Below are 21,281 nucleotides of genomic sequence, written 5' to 3' on the forward strand. Positions count from 1 at the left end.
TTTACATATTTAAAAATCATTGTTTGAGCCATATGAATTAGATTTCTATGTTCCCAGAAGTCAACAGTTATTAATTTTTTTTTTTTCTCAAGAAGATAAGCCATTTTTCTCATATCTGGAAATATTTGACAGTGAAGTGTTGAAAATGAGCAAAGTTTTTCCCCCTAAAGTAGTACAATCCAAATGGGAAGCTTCAGCCAAGGATTTTATAAAGGTCGGTTGAGAATTAACTCCCTATTTATACATTTTTATAACTTTTTTCATACTTTACTAATTTTCATAAAATGAACAACATTTTGTTCCTTACAGTGGTAAAATTTATTAAATTTATGTCATTGTAGAGATCAATGGTGAGCCACCTTGCATGAGTGGGGTCAGCTGGCATCTGGATACTAAGTATTCTGATCCAGGTACAGGTACAGAGATGGTGCTGAAGTATGAAAGGACCTTGTGCAAAGACCATAAAGAATTATCATTCTAAACTAATGGACACAGGTTGTGTGTAAGATGTTACAAGAAGTGGTCAACCTCAACATGCAGGACAGAGAAAAACGTGCAAATGGTTCAGGAAATGAAACTTCCTGGCCATGCCCGCGAAAGGCAAAGGTCCCGAGTTCGAGTCACGGTCCAGCACACAGTTTTGATCTGCCAGGAAGTTTCATATCAGTGCACACACTGCTGCAGAGTGAAAATTTCACTGTGTGTTCAGAAAATGTTCACTCTTAAGTCTTCAGAAATCACAAAGACAGGCACCTTGTGAAAATGGTTTAACCTGACACACAGTCAAAACTCTTCTGAACAGAGAGTTGAATTTTCATCCATGGAAACCATATTACTGTCAGGAATTATCACCGGATGACTGTGTTCATCAGTTGGAATACGGAGTGATGATACTCGCTTAGTATGAAGACTGGTCCGATATTTTTGGTAATATCCTATATCCTGAGGGCTGATGAAGTTGTGTTTATTGTCGGGGAAGGTTGTTAACTGGCATAACTGTTGTTATTGGCCAACAAAGGATCCAAGGGTGGTTGCGGATTGAAGCCAACACTGCCCAAAGGTCACACTGTGGTGTGGTATGACATCCACAGAAATTGTGGGTCCTCTCTCATTCGGGATATAATGAATGCAGAATGGCATCTTGACGTACTTGAAAATTATGTTCACAGTATCGTATCCACATGAGACAACTACAATGACCTAATTTTTATACGAGACTGGGGCCTGCCTTACTTTTACATATCTTGTCCGTGCGGAGCTCAATACCCATTTTCCAGGACATGGTTGGGATGTTGTGGACCCCTTGAAAGGCCAGCAAGGAGTCTTGACCCAATGCCCTGCAACTTCTTCCTCTTGGGGAGCGCAAACGATGAAGCTTTTCACACAAAAACAAAAAGTCTTGATGAATTGGAGGAACAAATTCACCAAGTTCTTGGAAGTCTGTAGCAAACGTCCACATCTGTTTACGGGAACTGGTAGATGAATATTTCAGCAATGGGTAACAAATGTTTTCAGTACCATGAAAATTGCTTACGTATTAAAAAAATTGTAGATAATTTTTTTCTGATGTTAATTCATACCTACCCCATATATGTTTTTGAAAACTTGCACAATTTTTTCCCTAAAAAATTATATGTAACATGTGAAAGAAATTTTTAAACTGGTTACCATGGCAAAAGTAACAAGCACAAAATGTTTCATGAAAATTGGAGACAGTGGGTATCAAGCTTGGATGAACTTCCCTGGAATGAGCCTTTTTTCATCAGTCCAAAGATTTCTTTTATTTATGTGGCCGTTCACAGAATGCCCTTTTTTTTGTTTTATTAGAAAACCTACAACTTAGAATTATTTAAGACCAAAATCAGGTTCCCAGCAGGTTGAAGAAATGCGATATAAGAGTTTTTCAACACAGTTGTATTTTTTCCAGAAATTACATACGTTAACATTTTTTTGTCTTTTCTTTTCTTTTCTCTTTTAACTTTACTGATCAGATGACTGCATTTCTGTTAACTATGGAACTCTCTTAATTTTGAAAAGAAAAAAAAATTCAAATCAAAACCTTCAAACACCAGAGCAATGACTATGTCTGTATGTAAGTATATAGTAACATGGCGTAAGTACGTAGTCATAGTCATTCTCACAGCAGTAAATTATCAGAACATCAAAAATTCGATATAAAAAGAAATTTTAGTCTGAGGAAAAAAAATTGCAAAAGTTCATATATCATAAGTAAAAGCAAATTTACACCTGCGACAGCAGGTGATATGTCCAAGGTGATTTGACATGGAATGATCCTATTCTAACAACCGTAGAAGAGAGACGTAAGTACCCTGATTGTCAAACACAGTCTTAGAGTTGTTATTGGGCATAAATATTTTTACTACACAAAGCTTTTTACTTGGTTAAAATTATATGCTATCAGAATTTTGAGTGGGATGTGAAAATCAGAGATGTACTGCTCAGAATTACTTTTTTATCCATGGCACCAATTGCCAATAAGAGCATAGCTACTCTAAACATGTAAGTAGATGCTACATGCAGAGAAAATAAGACAGTTGTGGTGTGAAAACTCACCAGCAATAATAACTCTCACTGCAGATGCCACTCGCTGTTGTTCTCCAGTGTCTCCCAGAAGACCACCAAGCCAGTCCACAAAAAGTTGAAGAGCCAGAAGACATTCATCTGATGCAGTTGACAGGCCTAACCCACTCACAATTACCAGAAACCTAGAAGTAGGATACTTCTCTTTAATCATTAAGTTAAAATTACTCTGGCCCTTTTGATGTTACAATACTGCCAATCTTTCCAGGTTAAGATACAAATACTGGTTTAAATATGCACATTAAATTTTTTTATCATCCTCGAAGTAAATTAAACACATTGCATACTTTCCATGCAAAAATTACATATGTGAAATGGGGAAGCATTTATGAATTAACTTTCAACCAAACAACTTACACAGTTTAAATGTCTCCAACTCATCCTGCAATCCCATCAAATTAAAGCAAAAGCTTTGGCAACAGTAAAATTCCACTCAGTTCTCTGTCAAGCAACATGTTTTTCAGAAAACGTAAAAGGTTACTTCATAAAAATATATATTTGAAAGCAACCTCTACTCTTTGACATAATCTTTCTTATAACAGTTATTTCTTACATTGCACAACAATAATGACTAATATGCCTCTCGTTTCATCACATATCCACATTTCCTCCAGCAAGAAAAATGTTACCAGTATTGGAAGAGAGGGGCAGAACCAATGTATTTCACAAACTGTTCTCAAATTATGCAATTTTTCATAATTACTTTTGGCACTGTTTACCACAAAACATAACTAAATAAATTTTTGTCTTAAACGACAAAGAGAATTTTGATACTGGTTATTTCACAAACACAGAACAAAAACTCATTTTAATTATGCAATTTTGTATTTAGCACTTGTACAAAGCAACTCTCTCAGACAAGCAGTTTCATATTTTCAGCTACTTTTGCAATCAGAATAATTGCCATTTTGAGGAAATAGAAATTAGTAAGCTAACATACTTTGCACACTTTTACTCTCTGATGTCATACGTAATAATAATTTGGGGTAACTCAACACTCAGAAGAAAAGTCTTCTCTGCTTAAAAGAAAGTGGTTAGAATAATGTGTGAGGCTCATAGTCGCACATCTTGTATGCGTCTGTTTAAAAGGTTAGGAAGTCTCACAACACATTAACTCAGTAATGAAATTTGTTCTCAACTACTTGGACCAGTTTAAAAACAACAGTGACATTCATTATTATAATACTACATTTATTAATTTCATATGGATTAACAATTCAGTTGTATTAATGCATCATTATCTTTTATCAGCGATTATTTACACAAGACCCCAGGTCAACAGTGATTCACAGACACTGTGCCATTCTGCAAAGAGGCAAAAGAAATAATTTCTGTTTTGTATCTACAGTTTTACATTATTTATTTACATTAATAGGTTAGTTTACTATGTATTTACCCCCCAAGCTACCATAGGTAACAGCACTATTACCTTCAAATACTAAAATGGCAGTTAGAATAATGGTGAGGAAAAAAGACAGCATTGAGGCAAATAAAGGAATGGCTCCTCCTCTGTGACAATTCTTCTAGTTGTACCACTTTTGATGAAAGCCAGTTCTAGGCTAAAAACAAAACTGCAGCAGCTTTCTCCATCCACCTACTCACTGGATCCAGTTCCTTGAGACTTTTTACTGCTCTCTACAAAAAAACTGGATCTAAAGGTGTAACTGATTATGGTAATTCAAAAATCACCATACACTTTGAATGATGGTTAGAAAAATAAGCACCCCCCTAATCATGGTTGATGGTACATCAGCCGTTTCAAAATGGAGGGCATTAGAAGTACTTAGCAGATGACTCTTCCACAACCAGGAAAGAAATTCTACCCTACCTTTGGATTCCCCCTCACACACTGCTGGAATAGGAAATCAGGTTGTGAGCATTAACTCAAATACAAGACAAAAAGGAGGGAGGGAGGGAGCGAAGGAGGGAGAGCAAAAGGGAGAGGGAGGGGAGAGAGGGACAGCCAGAGTGAGGGGAGAGAGGAGTGCGTGAAGGGGGCGGGCACAGCAAGGAGTTAGATCGCAGCGAAGAGAGCAGTGATGAAGGGGAGCAAGCCCCAACTTTCTCTCATGTGACACACTTACATTAGTGTTTTATGTTTCTGCAAAAGCAAAAGTGACACACTGATAATGATCACAAAAACATTTTGTATAATCACAATCAAAACTGTAACACTAATTGAATTAGAGAGTGGGAAAAGGGCTTCATTCCAAAATCCTTATTTTTCACAAGACAATATATTATTTGCTGGGAAAATGGTTTACCAAAACAGAAGCTTGCAATTTCACTTCTGTAAAAGTCGTCCTCATTCATTCACTAAAATGTTACAGAAATTCTTTGGCATAAAGTACTCTAGTGCATTACTTCCAGTTATATTGGAATATGTTTCTTTTCTACTAAAACTGTGGAAAAAAAACCATGTGGACACAGGTTACACTAAAATGCTACATAACTATTCCAAAATTCTTTTATATACATTAGAGGAAATAAGCTTAATACATTTTCATTAAATGACTTTCATACTCACTCATATCCTTGCAGTAATCATAAATTTTCTTAATCTAATACAACATTGGCAGTAGATCATGTTCATCACTCCAGGTAACACTACATACAGCTTTCTGATATGTACTGGATGATCTCACCTAAATCTGTGAGCCTGCTTGCCTGAACAGTGGCTTTTCTGCTTGTGTGTAAACTTAACCGCTGTCAATAAAGTGTGACGACTTGCTTCATGCTTTTTCTTCCATACGAGGTGTTTACTGTTCAAGGGTTTTTGATAATTTTACAAAATACCCTGGTCATCTCTACATGAAATATATTACATCTCCAGTTTTGAATGCTGTAAGTTCCACGGTTGGTTCACATTTTCTGGTATTGTGAATGATCGTTTTGCTGTGGTCTGGGGAATAAATGTGATCATATCACCCCAAAGCTTGTTTTACACCAAAAATCCAATCACAGGGCATAAAGCTCTGGCATCTTACAGGATAGTACGTACATATAAGTAGGTCTGAATCTCCCCATTTGTGTTAAATGTCTAAAGGCTTGTTTTGATTTGAACCCCCACCCCCAACACACACACACACACACACACACACACACACACACAACAACAACAACAACAATAAAAAACAAAGTTCTAGGGTCATTCCATATCAAATCACCCAATAAAAAATAAATTTTACACCCACCTCCTTAGATTTTCATTAAATTTGGCTCAAATGGTTCTAATACCATCCTGACAACACCTGCAAATTTTTTTTTTGCTGTATCTCTTACAGTTTTTTTTATAAATTTTTAAAGTTTTTATGTTTTGCGTTTTCTGAACCTTCGGAAATGGTCAGTTTAATTTGTATTCAAAACTTTAAATTTGCTTATCTTAAAAACTCTTTTAGATAACATCATGAATTTTTGCAGCAAGTTTATTTATTATACGTATTTGAAGATAAAAATGATGCTATTAAAATATATTAATATTTTCTATGAAAAAAAAATATATATATATGTATTTTTTTTCTTTTTTTTAACGGATGTTTTGTTTTATAAGAATTGCAATATCTCGAGTCTCAGACCTGATGGAATGCTCAAATTTGTTTTAATTTACTCTTAAACATATAGGCTACTTGATAAAACAAAAATAATGATGGCTTTTTAACATGTTTATTAATTATAGTAGATTACATTAGAATTATGTACAAAGATAGTTTACTTACGGCACTTATGTATAACCCAACGGATTGCTTGAAACATTGAATTTTTTGAGTAATTTTGTCTTTTTAATAAACATTAATGCTGATTCAAACTGTTTTTCCACTTCATCCAAGAGCTTTCAGTTCTTTTGATACAGTCTTTTTTGAAGTAATACATTCTCCCAGTGCCGCTTGATTGAGGTGCGTCTACTACACAGACTATGTGCTCCAAAGGCACTATGCAGGAATCTTCTCTTTCAGGCCAATAAAATGATGCAGCGGGTCCTGAAGGATGTAGAAATAGAATTTCTGCATCTTCTTCGTCATTGAATATTGTTTTTACCAGTCCAAAGTACCATTTACCATCATAATTTGCAGCCACATAGCAATTTATGGATGGTTCAACACGAACCCAATCAGAAGAAGAATGGAAAGAAAAGACTAAGGAGGGTTTTACACTATCTGTAGTCCTAATTTCAAGGTTGTTTGTTGGAAGTGGTTTGAAGTTATGAAAACTTCTAGTTCCAGGAATGGTTCGGGTTGCTGAAAAACGTTTTTCTAGTTTTAACCGTAGCAAATCAGCTTCTTTTGTCAATAAAGTGAAAATGAATGTTTTCAATATTTTTTTCACAAAACTTATACACATCGATTGCTGTCATTATTTGTTCTTTGTCTGAAAGCTGTAGACTGGCTTTCCTTAAAATTCTTTTAATAGTTCCTCCTAGGCCATCACAAATTGACTTCCCATGACTTGTTGCAAAAAAAGAGTGTTGGGCCTTCAAATTAAAGTCTCTCAAAGTCTTAAAACTGTTTCTATTTTTGTACTGCCCAGCACAACCACCTGTAAAGTAGTGAACTGAGTCAATGTCAGTATGATGTAATGACAGCCACTTTGTAATTTCTTTTTGCACAAAGTTAACAAAACCAGTGTCATGTTCTTGGTCATCACTAATAAAATGGTGGTTGGAAACAAAAACATTGTTTTCCTCATTTCTTAGAAAAACTCCAACTGGGTGTGAGTACAACCACCTCTATTCCAGTGGTAACTTTGGATCTCATTTTGTATAACAAAGGAATAATTTTCACTGAAATCCATCACAATAATTGCTGTTTTGGGTGGTGGGTCTTCTTTCAATCTTTTAAAGGCTGCTGATTGGGATTTTGCTATAAACGAGTGTGGGGTGAACTTTTCCAATAACCTAACCAATAAAGAAATGTAGTCTTCAACACTGATAAGACTGTTTGATAATTTCTGCCCTGTCTGTGTTAACCCACTGACTGATTACAATTTCTTCTTCTAAATCATAATCTTCACTTAGTTTTTCAGTTAAGCACTCTGTTGGTGCAGTATTTGCAGGACAGCTGTTGCAATGATGTAGCATGCAGTTTTGGTTTTCTGTGTTGCACACAAGCATCTTAATTAGGTCTTTATAAGATTCTTCAATTTTCACAGCATCCAGTAATAGTTTAACATTCTGGTGGATACTGCATACACATACAGTGTGTGTGCCTGCAGCACCAGCAAGGATACACCATTTAGGTCTCAAGAAACAAAATTTTGAAAATCCTACTTCTACCTCGGGATTCTCCCATTTGAAAGAATAATAGAGTTCTCTCAAGTTACACAAAATGAGTCTTTTTTGCATGTACACATTTTTTTGAACACTTACTTTGTCTTTTGTTCCAGGTAGCACTCTGGAACTTTCATCCTTTTCATAAAAATCTGTTACAAGTCTTACTGTATTTTCAGAAAGAGCTTTACCTTTTTTTGGACCAGGAGTTTCCAAAATACCCTTTTCAGATTTTAGCTTTCTAGCTAGTCGCACCATGTACTCACTTACATTAAATTCTTTCATCACTTTATTTCGAGTCCAGGAATCTGGAGCCAAGGTCAGAATCTGGATTTTTCTAGACCTCCCAACAGATGAAATCTTCTCTTTCATAAGAGAAATCATTACATCAAAATCCTTTGCTTTCTCAACCACACTTTTATCTTCTTCGTCATCATCAGAACTTGGTGCATCATGTTTTAATGCTTTTGAAACCACCTTTTTTGCAGTCTCTTCAATACTGCTAACCTTCCTTTTAAAATAAGACCCTTTACTTTGTTCTGACAAGCCATGAAGCTTTATCGGTGTTAAACCTAAATAATCAAGAGCAACGTTTGTTAGTACGAGGGATTCATTTCTGGATTCCAATGATTCTAATTCAACCATGACTTCATCATCTGTTTCACTTTCATTGACTTCAACTCTTAATTTTTCCTCACAAAAGTTATGGCATGTTGAGCAAAGCTTTTGCCCAGGTTTTATGCTAATATTTTTTGTCAGTAATTGTTTAGAAAGATCCAAGCCTACACTTCTCAACGATTTTTTGATGGGCTTTTTGTGTTTTTTTAGTGGGTCTACACATGTTGTTTGATACTTTTCAAAAACATTTAAAAAGTAGTAGCTGTGGTGTGAACATATAATCATAAATTCACACAGATTAATTCCAGATCGTAAGTGGATCAAATCTTTTTCTTCCTCACTCAATTCTGATACCGGTTGTAACTTTTTTGAAGGTGTGTAGGTTGTTTGGAAACAGTCAGATTTTTTATATAACCCTACACTACAGGTTTGAATATCTGACGTACTGATTTCACTTTTGGTCTGATTACTGTTCTGGTTACTTTTGTAGGATATTGGAAAAGAATCTCTGTGAACTAAGCAACAGTACTTACTGAAAGTTCGAATAAACTTAATAAAATACAATCCAAGAACTATTTAACTCTGTAATAATTTTTTACTTCAAAACACAGGAGTAACAATACAAAATCCAAGTGTAGATTGTTACTCCAAGAAGACAAAAACTTATTTTCGGTGTCTAAGTCACTTGGCATTTTTTATTTTTAAAATATAATTAATATTATTTTAAAAATTAGGTAACTATTAAACAGGTTAAAAAGCCAACATAATTTTTCTTTTATCTAATAGCCTATACAATTAAGAGTATTTTAAAACAAATTTGAGCTTTCTATCAGGTCTGAGACTCTAGATATTGCAGTTTTTGCAAAACTAAACATCCGTTAGCTAAACAAAATAAAATAAAAAAAATTATAATTTTTTTTTCATTTGGAAGAATTTAATATATCTTTATGGTAATTTTTTTTAACATTTAGATATAATACACAAACTTATTCCAAAATTTCATACTGATATCTTGAGTATTCTTTAATATACAAATTTTTTTTAGTTGTGAGGACACGTTTAAGTTACAATTTCCGACTGCTGAAACAAAGCCAAATCTAAAAACTTTAAAAATTTATAAAACAAACTATAAGAGATAGAGCAAAAAAAATTTACAAGTGCTTTCAGGATGGTAAAAGAAGTAATTGTACCAAGTTTCATCAAAATCTGACATGGTTGGTGTCAAGGCCTGGGTGACTTGACATGGAATGACCCTCTAGTTTTCACTCAAGTGCATAATTATTTTGTAACTAAAGCAAATGAGCTTATCTCGTTTGCTCATTTGCCATCTAAGAAAAAAATAATATGTTGCCTTCTCATTTTTAAAATCGTAAACATTACACTCTTCTGCCACAGCTTTGTTAAGCAAAAGATTTCTTGGACAGGCAAATGTGCAAGTGGTAGATGACATCAGGCCTTATTTTGCTGTACCATTAGATGGGTCTGATAAGATTTGCCTGTAGACATTCCAAATCAAATAAAAATCTACTTGTGGTCTCCTAAATCTGTAGTCAAAGCTATTGTTAAAGTATTTGAGATAGTGGTCATACTTTACAACGTTTTTCAGGTTGATGTTTCTGAATAAACAGGGCAAGCTTTTTTTACTATAAGCTCGGTATTTAGTAAGTAGAACTTTTACGCAACAGATTGTGTGTAACGGAAAGAAGTCAGTAAAATCATTTTTTATGCTTTCCCCTTTTGTCATTAGTGGACTTCCCCTTAATTTCAATATTTGTAAGCCTAATGACTGCCCTATGTGGCACTGCATGGAGACAAAGTTAAGCTCAAGAAAAAGTACTTAAATGAAGAAGTATTTTGTTTGGGCTCTGCAATACTGAATGAAATCTTTTTTTGTCTTGGTTCTTCATGTGAACTATTTGATTCTGATATGGTATCACACAAATGTTCAAAATACTCACAAGTGCAACCACCAACTAATAATGCTGCAACACACATTGTGCTCCATGATATAATGTTTAATCTCTGACCTTGCCACTTCAACTCTGCTTGGGTCACAACTGCACAGCAGTGAGCAAAGCACTGAATGGCCAATGCTCGCTCTCTCTCTCTCTCTCTCTCTCTTTCTCTCTCTCTCCATTTTTTTAAACATTCGACACACTCTCAGTCATACTTCTAGAGGCACTTTCCCCATGCCATAACCTCCATTATATATTTTGATATATGTCAACATTAGCCATACATTAGGTTGCAATCTGTCCACAATTTACCAAGACAAAAAATATCTTTGCAACTACAATAATAAAGGACTACCATAGTACAATTTCACAATATTCTAACAAGAGCTACCAGCTACTACAAAAACCACATTAATTTCGGTAACTTTTTTAAAGACATACTGCCCCATCTCCATTTTACCTCCTCATGCAGCAGTGGAAGAAATTTACACACACACAGTACAATCTTCTCTTGGGGGTGGAACTCCTTGATGGAACTTTTCATGTAGTTTGCTTATTTTTCCCTAACACTGCATCCCTATCCAAGTGAAAAAAAAGAAAGAAAATAATTCGGATCTAGTAGCTGCTTAGATGAAGTCTTGTTAAATAAAAACAACAATACAGCTCGAATTATAACTATAACAGATTTTTTCTTCCCAGTAGTCCAAGGTGATTCACAAGGAAGACACCTAGCAAACTTCGTAATCTGGCTTGTTTCCACAGGTTTTTCTCGGTGTAAGTGACAACTCTTTTACAGTTGTACGGTGTAGGTCTTTCATGCACTTCTTTTTCACCTCACAGCACTCCAGAACACTGAAGCATTTTGGGCATCCAACATTGAATTAAAAAAATTCCTTTCCTTCTATGAGTTGTGGAGGCTGTATGTGAATCCCATAATGCACCTGGTGTAGCATCTTCACTCATTTCAAAATAAGAGAAATAACAAGCAAATCAGAAAACATAAAGAATCAGTAACGGCTATGACAATTGTTTGCTAAGGTTGAGAATGCCATAAATGGAGTAGCACCGGCCCAACCCCTACTTATCTTATGCAACTATGACTCCACCCAACCCCAACCCCAGTAAACATTTCAGCACAATAGAAGAAATTTATCTGACTGACAAAGACAATAAATATTTAATATTTGCTTAATAAACAACATATGAAGCCTTTTTAACTACAAACGCTTACATTTCACAAAGTTGAAAGGGACAAATTGAGAGGTAACGTCATACCAACTTAATTAAGTCACCATTTATGTTAAAACGGAGTCTTGCATTAATTCTCAGTCTTTCTGGAGACAACATCAATATTTAAATAAGAAATAAATCTTATCATTAATATTCTCCCTTTATATAACATAAATTTTTATTTGTGCAACATCCAGACCTGCTCCGCAATATTTTCACAGTGAACAAATCCACCACAATCATAAAATACTTTTATTGACGAAAGTCTTGCACAACAGAAGTCGGTATACATTATCTGGTTTCAGGGTCTTAAAAGGGAATGGTCCAATAAGACATGTCGAAACCTACCCTGAAATTTTTTACTCGGGAAGAAGGCACCGCAGGAAATGCACTGTCAAAATTTTAACTGCTAAGAGACATTGCAAGCATTTTAAAAAAATGCTGAAAATTGCCAAATTCATAGCGCATCAGGCAGCAGAAGAAATATACACGACCCTACTGGCATTACAGCAACTGCCCCCCCCCCCCCCTCCCACACACACACACACACACACACACACACACACACACACACACACACAGCCAGGGTCAGCAGTACATTTGTAAACAGTAAACATGACACAACCCGATTGTAATTTGTAAAGGACGTTTCAGGTTACCATTCATTGATAGTTTCTCTGACACTACAGTGCACAGCTACTATTCTCTCGAATTAGCCACTCAAGTAACATCTATTACAAATTATCAGTTGCTTTTTGCAGCATTGGTAAGTATTGACAATACAGATAAAGCTGAATTAATATTTATTGTGGTTTCATAGGGCATACCAGCTAACAGTATCTTTTTTTCTTCCACTTTCACAGTAATGTGGAATCCAATCAACATTCTCAATTTAGCAATGATGAAATAAGAAGAACGTAGTTTCCAGCAGAAATCACCTACTTCTCCTGAGGAAGTACTTATGTGTCATTTGTTAGTCGATTTCCTTGATATTCATTCGAATGATATCGACATTTCGTTCGAAACTGTGGATAAATTACAAGAGATAGGAAATAACTGTGTCGATTCCATGAATTGTGGTTCGGATGACATTAGTTGTGCCTGTAACAGTTCTGAAGAAGAATACCTTCCCAGCCCAAAAACAACATGTACGGTACTGCAACAGCTTTCAGCAACAAAGAAAAAGATAGTGAAATACTGGTTAAACGAAGGAGGAAAAATCACTTGAAGTTACACAGTATGCAAAGGCGTTTTTGTTTCGTAAAATTGGAGAGTGAACTGTACGAATGGCAGAATGAATTACATGAAATAAGAAACATGCGCCAAACAGAAATCCGAAACCATCTGAATGAAAAACTGTTCAAAAGATTTAGAACTGCTCGTAAGAACTATACACCATTACCAATGGAGATCTACGAGAATCGGCCCTCCAAATTGCATCTGACATGAACATTGCTAATTTTCAGGCATCATCGACCTGGCTACGCAGGTTCAAGAAATTGTACAGGATAGGAAGTCGTAAAATTACCAAATTTACATCACATAAACGTGTACGGCCCTCCAAATTGCATCTGACATGAACATTGCTAATTTTCAGGCATCATCGACCTGGCTACGCAGGTTCAAGAAATTGTACAGGATAGGAAGTCGTAAAATTACCAAATTTACATCACATAAACGTGTACAGCAGCTGCAAGTGACACACAATGCCACAGAGAAATTCATAGCTGACAAAGACAAAACTTTCTGTTATCCCCACAACTGCTGTTTATAATGTTGATCAGTCAGGTTTCGTGGAAGAACTGCATGCACACCACACTTCATTATTTCAGGGTGAAAAAAAGATGGAGTCGGTTTTCCAGTCAACGAATGCAGTGACACAGTCACATAAGATAAAGCCAGTGATAGGTACGAGTATGAGTGATTTACTGGTTCCGCAGCCGTATATCTTTTTTCAAGAAAGGGGAAAGAATAATTTTCACCATTTCATTTGAAACATATTCCTACCAGCTTTTGTTGGATTTGTGGTCGGGACATAACGATGCCTCTGTTTTTGTGGAGGACGACAAAAAATCTGTAGATGTAATGTGGATGCCGTCTGGAACTACTAGTGCGATTCAACCACTCGATAAAGAATTTTTTTTTTGACAGTGGAAAGCATTTTTCGGGAAATTATCAGACAACATAATTTCCGATACCCCTCTCTCATTTCAGGTTTATCAGTGGAACAGTATTCTTAAGCTCCACTCATTTGTGCATTACCAGTTTTCTTCACCAAGCTTCATGAATTTGATCAAGCATGTCTGGTACGCAGCGCAATACGCAGAACAATGGCCGGGACCATTTGTGTCTAAATAAAACTAGTGGTTACTGCAAAGTGCCTGACTTCATCAATTTTTCCTTTGTCCAGTTTGCCTGGTGTCAGAAAAATGTTTGTTTTTGTCTTTCATTCGACACTTCGCATTTCTGTGATGACTACAGAGAATAAACAACGAAAACTTTCACTAATAGTCAAATGTTTGACATTCAAACATTATTATAAGGAATGGCCTACAGGAATTATAATAAAATGTAGTACTGCAAAACACATTTCATTTCAACAAATTACAAGTCCTTAATGATGGAAGTCTTCTGTGACATCAAACACTGCCATGACTTTATTTTCTCTGCTAGCCACTTTCATCAGACTTGCATGTGCAAGAACGGGACTGTCAATATGAAGTTATTCAAAAAACATTTTAAGCCCGGATTTCACCACAGCAAACAAGCTAACAAGCAAGAACAAAAGAGAATTCTGTCTGGTGTACCCGGTAGGCCTTTTGCATGTCTCTCAACTGGACACCACTGCAGCTATTTACATGTCCCTAACCTTCCCCAGTTACCTAATCAGAAAATGGAGACCTACAGTTTTAACGTGGAATCCGAACCACATATCTTTCATGGCCACTCCACCATTGTGAGAAGTGAATGCTCGGCTACAAAATCATAGCGAAAAAGTTGTGGTCTAAACAGGATTTGATCCCACTTTGCCACTCCACCATTTTTGCCAAGTTGCGCGCTAGGCAGGCAAGAGTGTGCAAACCATTCTTATAAGATATTCTTCGCATAGCAATAATGTGTAACTTAAACATTTTTTTTTTTTTTTTTTTTTTTTTTTTCAAAATACTTGCAGTGCTTCTTAGCAGCTAAAATTTTGGCTGTGAATTTCTTTTGTTGTCTTCTTCCTGTGTAAAAAAATTTAAGGGTAGGTTTCGATATGTCTTATTGGACCATTCCCTTGGTAGATCCTTCACCAGGTGCATCTGAAATCTGATTGAAAACAACAGTTGTAACCTGCTCCATTAATGAATTATTGTTGTTATGATCTTCAGTCCAGAGACTGGTTTCACGCAACTCTCCCGGCGGCCCTATCCCATGCAAGGTGATTCATCTCCATGTACCTACTGCAACCAACCTCCTTCTGAATCTGCTTAGGATATTCATCTCTTGGTCTAACTCTACGATTTTTACCCTCCATGCTGCCCTCCAATACTAAATTGGTGATTCCTTGATGCCTCAGAACATGTCCTATCAACTGATCCCTTCTTCTAGTCAAGTTGTGCCACAAATTCCTCTTCTCTCCAATTCTATTCAGAACCTCCTCGTTAGTTATGTGATCTATCCGTCTAATTTTAAGCATTCTTCTGTAGCACCACATTTTGAAAGCCTCTATTCTCTTCTTGTCTAAACTATTTATTGTACATGTTTCACTTCCATACATGGCTACACTCCATACAAATTTCTTTTGAAAAGACTTCCCAACACTTAAATCTATACTCAATGTTAACAAATTTCTCTTCTTTGGTAACGCTTTCCTTGCCATTGCCAGTCTACATTTTATATCCTCTCTACTTCGATCATCAGTAGTTATTTTGCTCCCCAAATAGCAAAACTCTTCTAATACTTTAAATGTCTCATTTCCTAATCTAATTCCCTCAGCAACACCTGATTTTATTCGACTACATTCCATTATCCTCGTTGTGCTTTTGTTGATGTTCATCTTATATCCTTCTTTCAAGACACTGTCCATTCCGTTCAACTAGTCTTCCAGTTCCTTTGTTGTCTCTGACAGAATTACAATGTCGGCAGCAAACCTCAAAGTTTTTATTTTTTTCTCCATGGATTTTAATTCCTACTCCGAATTTTTCTTTTGTTTCCTTTACTGCTTGCTCAAAATACAGATTGAACAACATTGGGGATAGGCTACAACCATGTCTCACTCCCTTCCCAACCATTGCTTCCCTTTCATACCCCTCAACTCTTATAACTGTCATCTGATTCTGTACAAATTGTAAATAGCCTTTTGTTCCCTGTATTAGACGCCTACCACCTTCAGAATTAGAAAGAGAATATTCCAGTCAATATTGAAAGAGAATATTCCAGTCAATATTGTCAAAATATTTCTTTAAATCTACAAATGCTAGAAACATAGATTTGCCTTTCCTGAACCTATCTTCTAAGATAAGTCGTAGGGTCAGTATTGCCTCACATGTTCCAACATTTCTACGGAATCCAAACTTGTCTTCCCCAAGATCGGCCTCTACCATTTTTTCCATTCATCTGCAAAGAATTCGTGTCAGTATTCTGCAACTGTGACTTATTAAGTGGATAGTTCGGTAATTTTCACACCAGTCAACACTGCTTTCTTTGAGATTGGAATTATTATACTCTTCCTGAAGTCTGAAGGTATTTCACCTGCCTCATACATGTTCATCAGATGGTAGAGTTTAGTCAGGGCTGGCTCTCCCAAGGCTATTAGTAGTTTTAAATGAATGTTGTCTACTCCCGGGTCTTGTTTTGACTCAGGTCTTTCAGTGCTCTGTCAAACTCGTCACACAGTATCATATCTCCCATTTCATCTTCATCTCCGTCTTTGTCCATTTCCATAATATTGCCGTCCAGTACATCGCCCTTGTATAGGTCCTCTATGTAGTCCTTCCACTTTTTTGCTTTCCCTTCTTTGCTCAGAACTGGTTCTCCATCCAAGCTCATGACATTCATACAAGTGGTTCTCTTTTCTCGAAAGGTGTCTTTAATTTTCCTGTAGGCAGTATTTATCTTACCCCTAGTGATATATGCCTCTAAATCCTTACATTTGTCCCCTAGCCATCCCTGCTTAGCCATTTTGCACTTCCTGTCAATCTCATTTTTGAGACATTTGCCTGCTTCATTTACTGCATTTTTATATTTTCTCCTTTCATCAATTAAATTCAATATCTCTTCTGTTACCTAGGATTTCTACTAGCCCTTGTCTTCTTCCCTACTTGATACTCTGCTGCCTTTCCTATTTCATCTCTCAAAGCAACCCATTCTTCTCCTGCTGTATTTCCTTCCCCCGTTCTTGTCAATCGTTTCCTAATGCTCTCTCTGAAACTCTTTATAACCTCTGCTTCTTTCAGTTTATCCAGGTCCCATCTCCTCCAAATTCCAATCTTTTTGCAGTTTCTTCAGTTTTAGTCTACAGTTCATAACCAATAAATTGTGCTCAGAGTCCACATCTACTTCTGGAAATGTCTTAGAATTTAAAACCTACTTCCTAAATCTCCGTCTTACCATTATATAATCTATCTGTAACCTTCCAGTGTCTCCAGGCCTCTTCCACATAAACAACCTTCTTTCATGATTCTTAAACCAAGTGTTAGCTATGATTACGTTATGGTCTGTGCAAAATTCTACCAGGCGGCTTCCTCTTTCACTCCTTACACCCATTTCATATTCACCTACTACTCTTCTCTTCATTTTCCTACTATCAAATTCCAGTCCCCCATGACTATTAAATTTTCGTCTCCCCTCACTATCGGAATGATTTCTTTTATCTCATCATACATTTCTTCAATCTTTTCATCATCTGCGGAACTAGTTGGCATACAAACTTGTACTACTGTGGTAGCTATGGGTGTAGTGTCTAACTTGGCTACAACAACGCGTTCACTATGCTGTTCGAAGTAACTTACCCACACTCCTATTTTTTATTTATCATTAAACCTACTCCTGCATTACACCTACCTGATTTTTTATTTAAAACCCTATATTCCTTGTTCCTCCTGCCAACAAACTTCACTAATTTCCACTATATCTAACTTTAACCTATCCATTTCCCTTTTTTAATTTTCTAATCCACCAACCCGACTAAGGGATCTGACATTCCATGCTCAGATCCGTAGAATGCCAGTTTTCTTTCTCCTGTTGACGACGTCTGCCTAAGTAGCCCCCCCCTTTCCCCCGAGATCCGAATGGGGGACCATTTTAGCCCTGGAATATTTTACCCAAGAGGACGTCGTCGTCATTTAACCATACAGTAAAGCTGCATGCCCTCAGGAAAAATTACACCTGTAGTTTCCCCTTGCTTTCAGCCGTGCGCAGTACCAGCACAGTAATGCCATTTTGGTTAATGTTACAGAGCCAGATCACTCAATCATCCAGACGGTTGCCCCTGCAACTACTGAAAAGGCTGCTGCCCCTCTTCAGGAACCACATGTTTGTCTGGTCTCTCAACAGATACCCCTCCGTTTTGGTTGAACCTACGGTATGGCTACTTGTATCGCTGAAGTGCACAAGCCTCCCCACCAACGGCAAGGTCCATGGTTCATGGGGGGGGGGGGGGGGGGATTAATGAATTAGGAATTTGATTTTTTTAAATGAATTAGGAATTTTTAAATACAACTGTGGCGGAGACTATTCTCCCTTTAACCAAAGGAAATGTGGAACTGGGGGAGGGGGGTGGCAAGAAAAGGCACAATTAATTACACTCATCTGATAAAGCATACCACTGACATTCCTGACATACATGCAAAAGCATGAGGAACTGTGCTTTTTTTCTGAGGAGCCGAATGTTCCAATACCTGTACCAAAATACTCTCTCAGGCACCTACAAATATGTCATAAGCATTCCAACTACTATTTATACACCTGAAGACAAAAAACCCGGGATATTTTTAGAATTCCGGGAATTTTTCATTGTTTTAGTTTTCACTTAAATTTTTGTAATTTTGACTAGTAAGAAGCGATACTCTAACAAAGGATATTACTGAATCCCGCTACTGCAGAATAATACTTCAACAATAAAACATAAACGAGGATAAAATCAAAAATAACTTAAATTACAAAGGAAATGCGCCATATACAACAATGACACACAGTGCTCACGCAAGCGGCTGCCAACAGCAAATGTGTCAAAGGCTTTTATATTAGATTCATTTTAGCAGTTACAAGCGGGCTCACGCGCATTCGCAGTTGATTCGCGTTTGAGTAGTAGATTCTCCCGCTTCTGGCTACAGGAATGTGCTGTTGGCTGTGCAAGCAGTCGCAGCAAGCAGCTAGATGCTACCGGGAAAAGGGGGCACCAAATTCATATTCTTGAGGGAAAAAACTTGTTTTACAAAGCGCGTAGCATCCAGTGCATGTTTGTATGTCGATTCTTCAAATGATTTTGAAATGCTTCCCTGTTGGTTTCTGAACATTTTTGAACACATTTTAAGTTGATTTCTGAATGACTCATAAGTTGACTTTTGAATGCATGCATAGTGTATGTGACGTCTCTGTCAGGAGAATCCTCGTCACATCTAGAAATAAACTTTCCACAGACAAAAGGGGATGGGACTATATGAGCTGAGGGAGTAAAGCCGAACAGATGAATGCCAATAGCTGTCTGATTATGTTGTTGATTGGGTTTGCGAATGATCAGCATTGTTATAATTCAGACTACTAGAACGGAAATAAACGACTGACAGGAATGACGGGTGAGAAAGATTACGTATTATCTTCTCAGTGTATCCAAGAAAATGAAACTTTGGCAGAAAATTTTTGGCCAGATCACTACACTAGTAAGGACCAGTAGTAGTCCCTGGCTAGCAGCCGCGTAAGTTCTATTATGGAAGTAACGCGGAAAACGTGTTGTTCAAACACATAATACCGCCTAACTGGAAAATAATCACCGGATAACTAAACCTGTGATTCTGGCAGGGTTAGTGAAGTTAATGGGCAAACAAATTTTGACAATGGCAGCAATAGCTACAGAATTGGTGATGATAAGATTGTTAGAACGAGGAAGGAGAAGAAATGGGGACATCACACAAATTATGGAAGAATAAGACGATTCCAAATTTATATAAAAATTTCGTAACACTACTTTTCAATCTCATGCTTGAGAAGCTGGTGCCTATGAATGAAATGTGAAACTATTTCCTAACATAAAGCTTTTTGCTTGTAGTAGGCCTAATAGGCATTTGATATTGGTACTTCGTGGATTCTATTCTCTCGTGTTATGAAAGTGGCAATTTGTGCCAAAACAGTCTCGTTTATTTGGTTTGTTACAAAAGTGCTGCCATATTAAAAAGGCCTATTTTGTTTTATCTAGCACACAGTGACAAAATAGACGTAATCAGATTGAGAAACCACACCAGTCTTCGGTATTATTTGTATTAATAGCTTTTTCAGTATTAGATAACAACATTTAGATTTTGCATGTAACAAAATGTTTGACGAACTTCGATGAGGTAATAGATTCTTTCGCAGAAAGGAAAACACACCATGTAAAGCCGTAGCAAGATTAGAGAAAAAAATGCTAGGAGCTAAGGATTGAAGAAATGTGTAATTTCTTGCTTAGTTCGTCAGTATTGGTTTTATATACCCTATATATAATTTTATATCTAAAAACAAAGATGATGTAACTTACCAAACGAAAGCGTTGGCATGTTGATAGACACACGTGTCTAACAACATGCCAATGCTTTCGTTTGGTAAGTTACATCATCTTTGTTATAGATATATTTTTCCCACGTGGAATGTTTCCCTCGGTTTCAGATTTTATTTTATTTTCACCTTTCTGAGGGTCAAGCATTAATCGCCTTGCGGAACAATGACGTCATTTTTGTCTGTCTGCTAAAGAAATTTGACTTTTGTTAACCATTTCCGCAGAGGCAGTCAATGTATTTGAAACGGAACGTTTAATTCCACAGTACTGGCTAGTTTCAACTGTTCGCTGCATTTCAAGTGCACGTTTTCATTTTCTAGCACGTATGGCATTAAGCCATAATAAAGAACCAAACGTGATATAAAACAGTACTGGTGCTCCAAGAAAATTTACATCCCGAAAACCACACTGAAAAGCTTAATATCAGGTCGAGGTCTACTTCATTGGGAATCGGGACATACGAATGTGCACTTTAAGTATGCACTTTAAATGTGCACTTTTTAATATGGTTCACGAAATTCCAATGCTCTTGCAGTATCCAGTATCCTCTAATATCTAGTTTCTTTTATAACATAATGTATGGTCTTTCAATGTTTTATACAAACATACATACGGGCTTCCTACGTCATGATAGCTACCCAAGCACGGTGTCGCCTGTTATCTGCGCTCTCTGGCAAATGCTGAAACGAACCTATTTCTAACAGGTCGTGGGAAAATATTGCGAATAGTGGTTTGAAGAGCGTTACTTTCAAAGAACATATCCCTTTACGTAAGTTGAACTATGTGCACGAATGTACCATCAACTCTTTGATGACGAGCCATTTAGAAGAATTTCAAACCCTGAAGATCAGACATTTATGTCATTATTAAAAATTTTACTGAC

At 36.6% G+C, this 21,281-nt stretch overlaps 1 protein-coding gene across 1 annotated transcript in view; it reads right to left on the reverse strand.

Annotated features, from left to right (window-relative positions):
- The window catches only part of LOC124789695 (DNA polymerase delta subunit 2), a 104,657-nt gene that overhangs the window by 32,002 nt on the left and 51,374 nt on the right, over positions 1-21,281 (reverse strand). The window contains exon 4 of the mRNA XM_047257138.1: positions 2,575-2,726. Coding sequence (XP_047113094.1) covers positions 2,575-2,726 — 152 coding nt within the window. The remainder of the gene's footprint in view (positions 1-2,574; positions 2,727-21,281) is intronic.

Source organism: Schistocerca piceifrons, chromosome 3 (assembly GCF_021461385.2).
Source record: "Schistocerca piceifrons isolate TAMUIC-IGC-003096 chromosome 3, iqSchPice1.1, whole genome shotgun sequence".
Classification (NCBI taxonomy): domain Eukaryota; kingdom Metazoa; phylum Arthropoda; class Insecta; order Orthoptera; family Acrididae; genus Schistocerca; species Schistocerca piceifrons.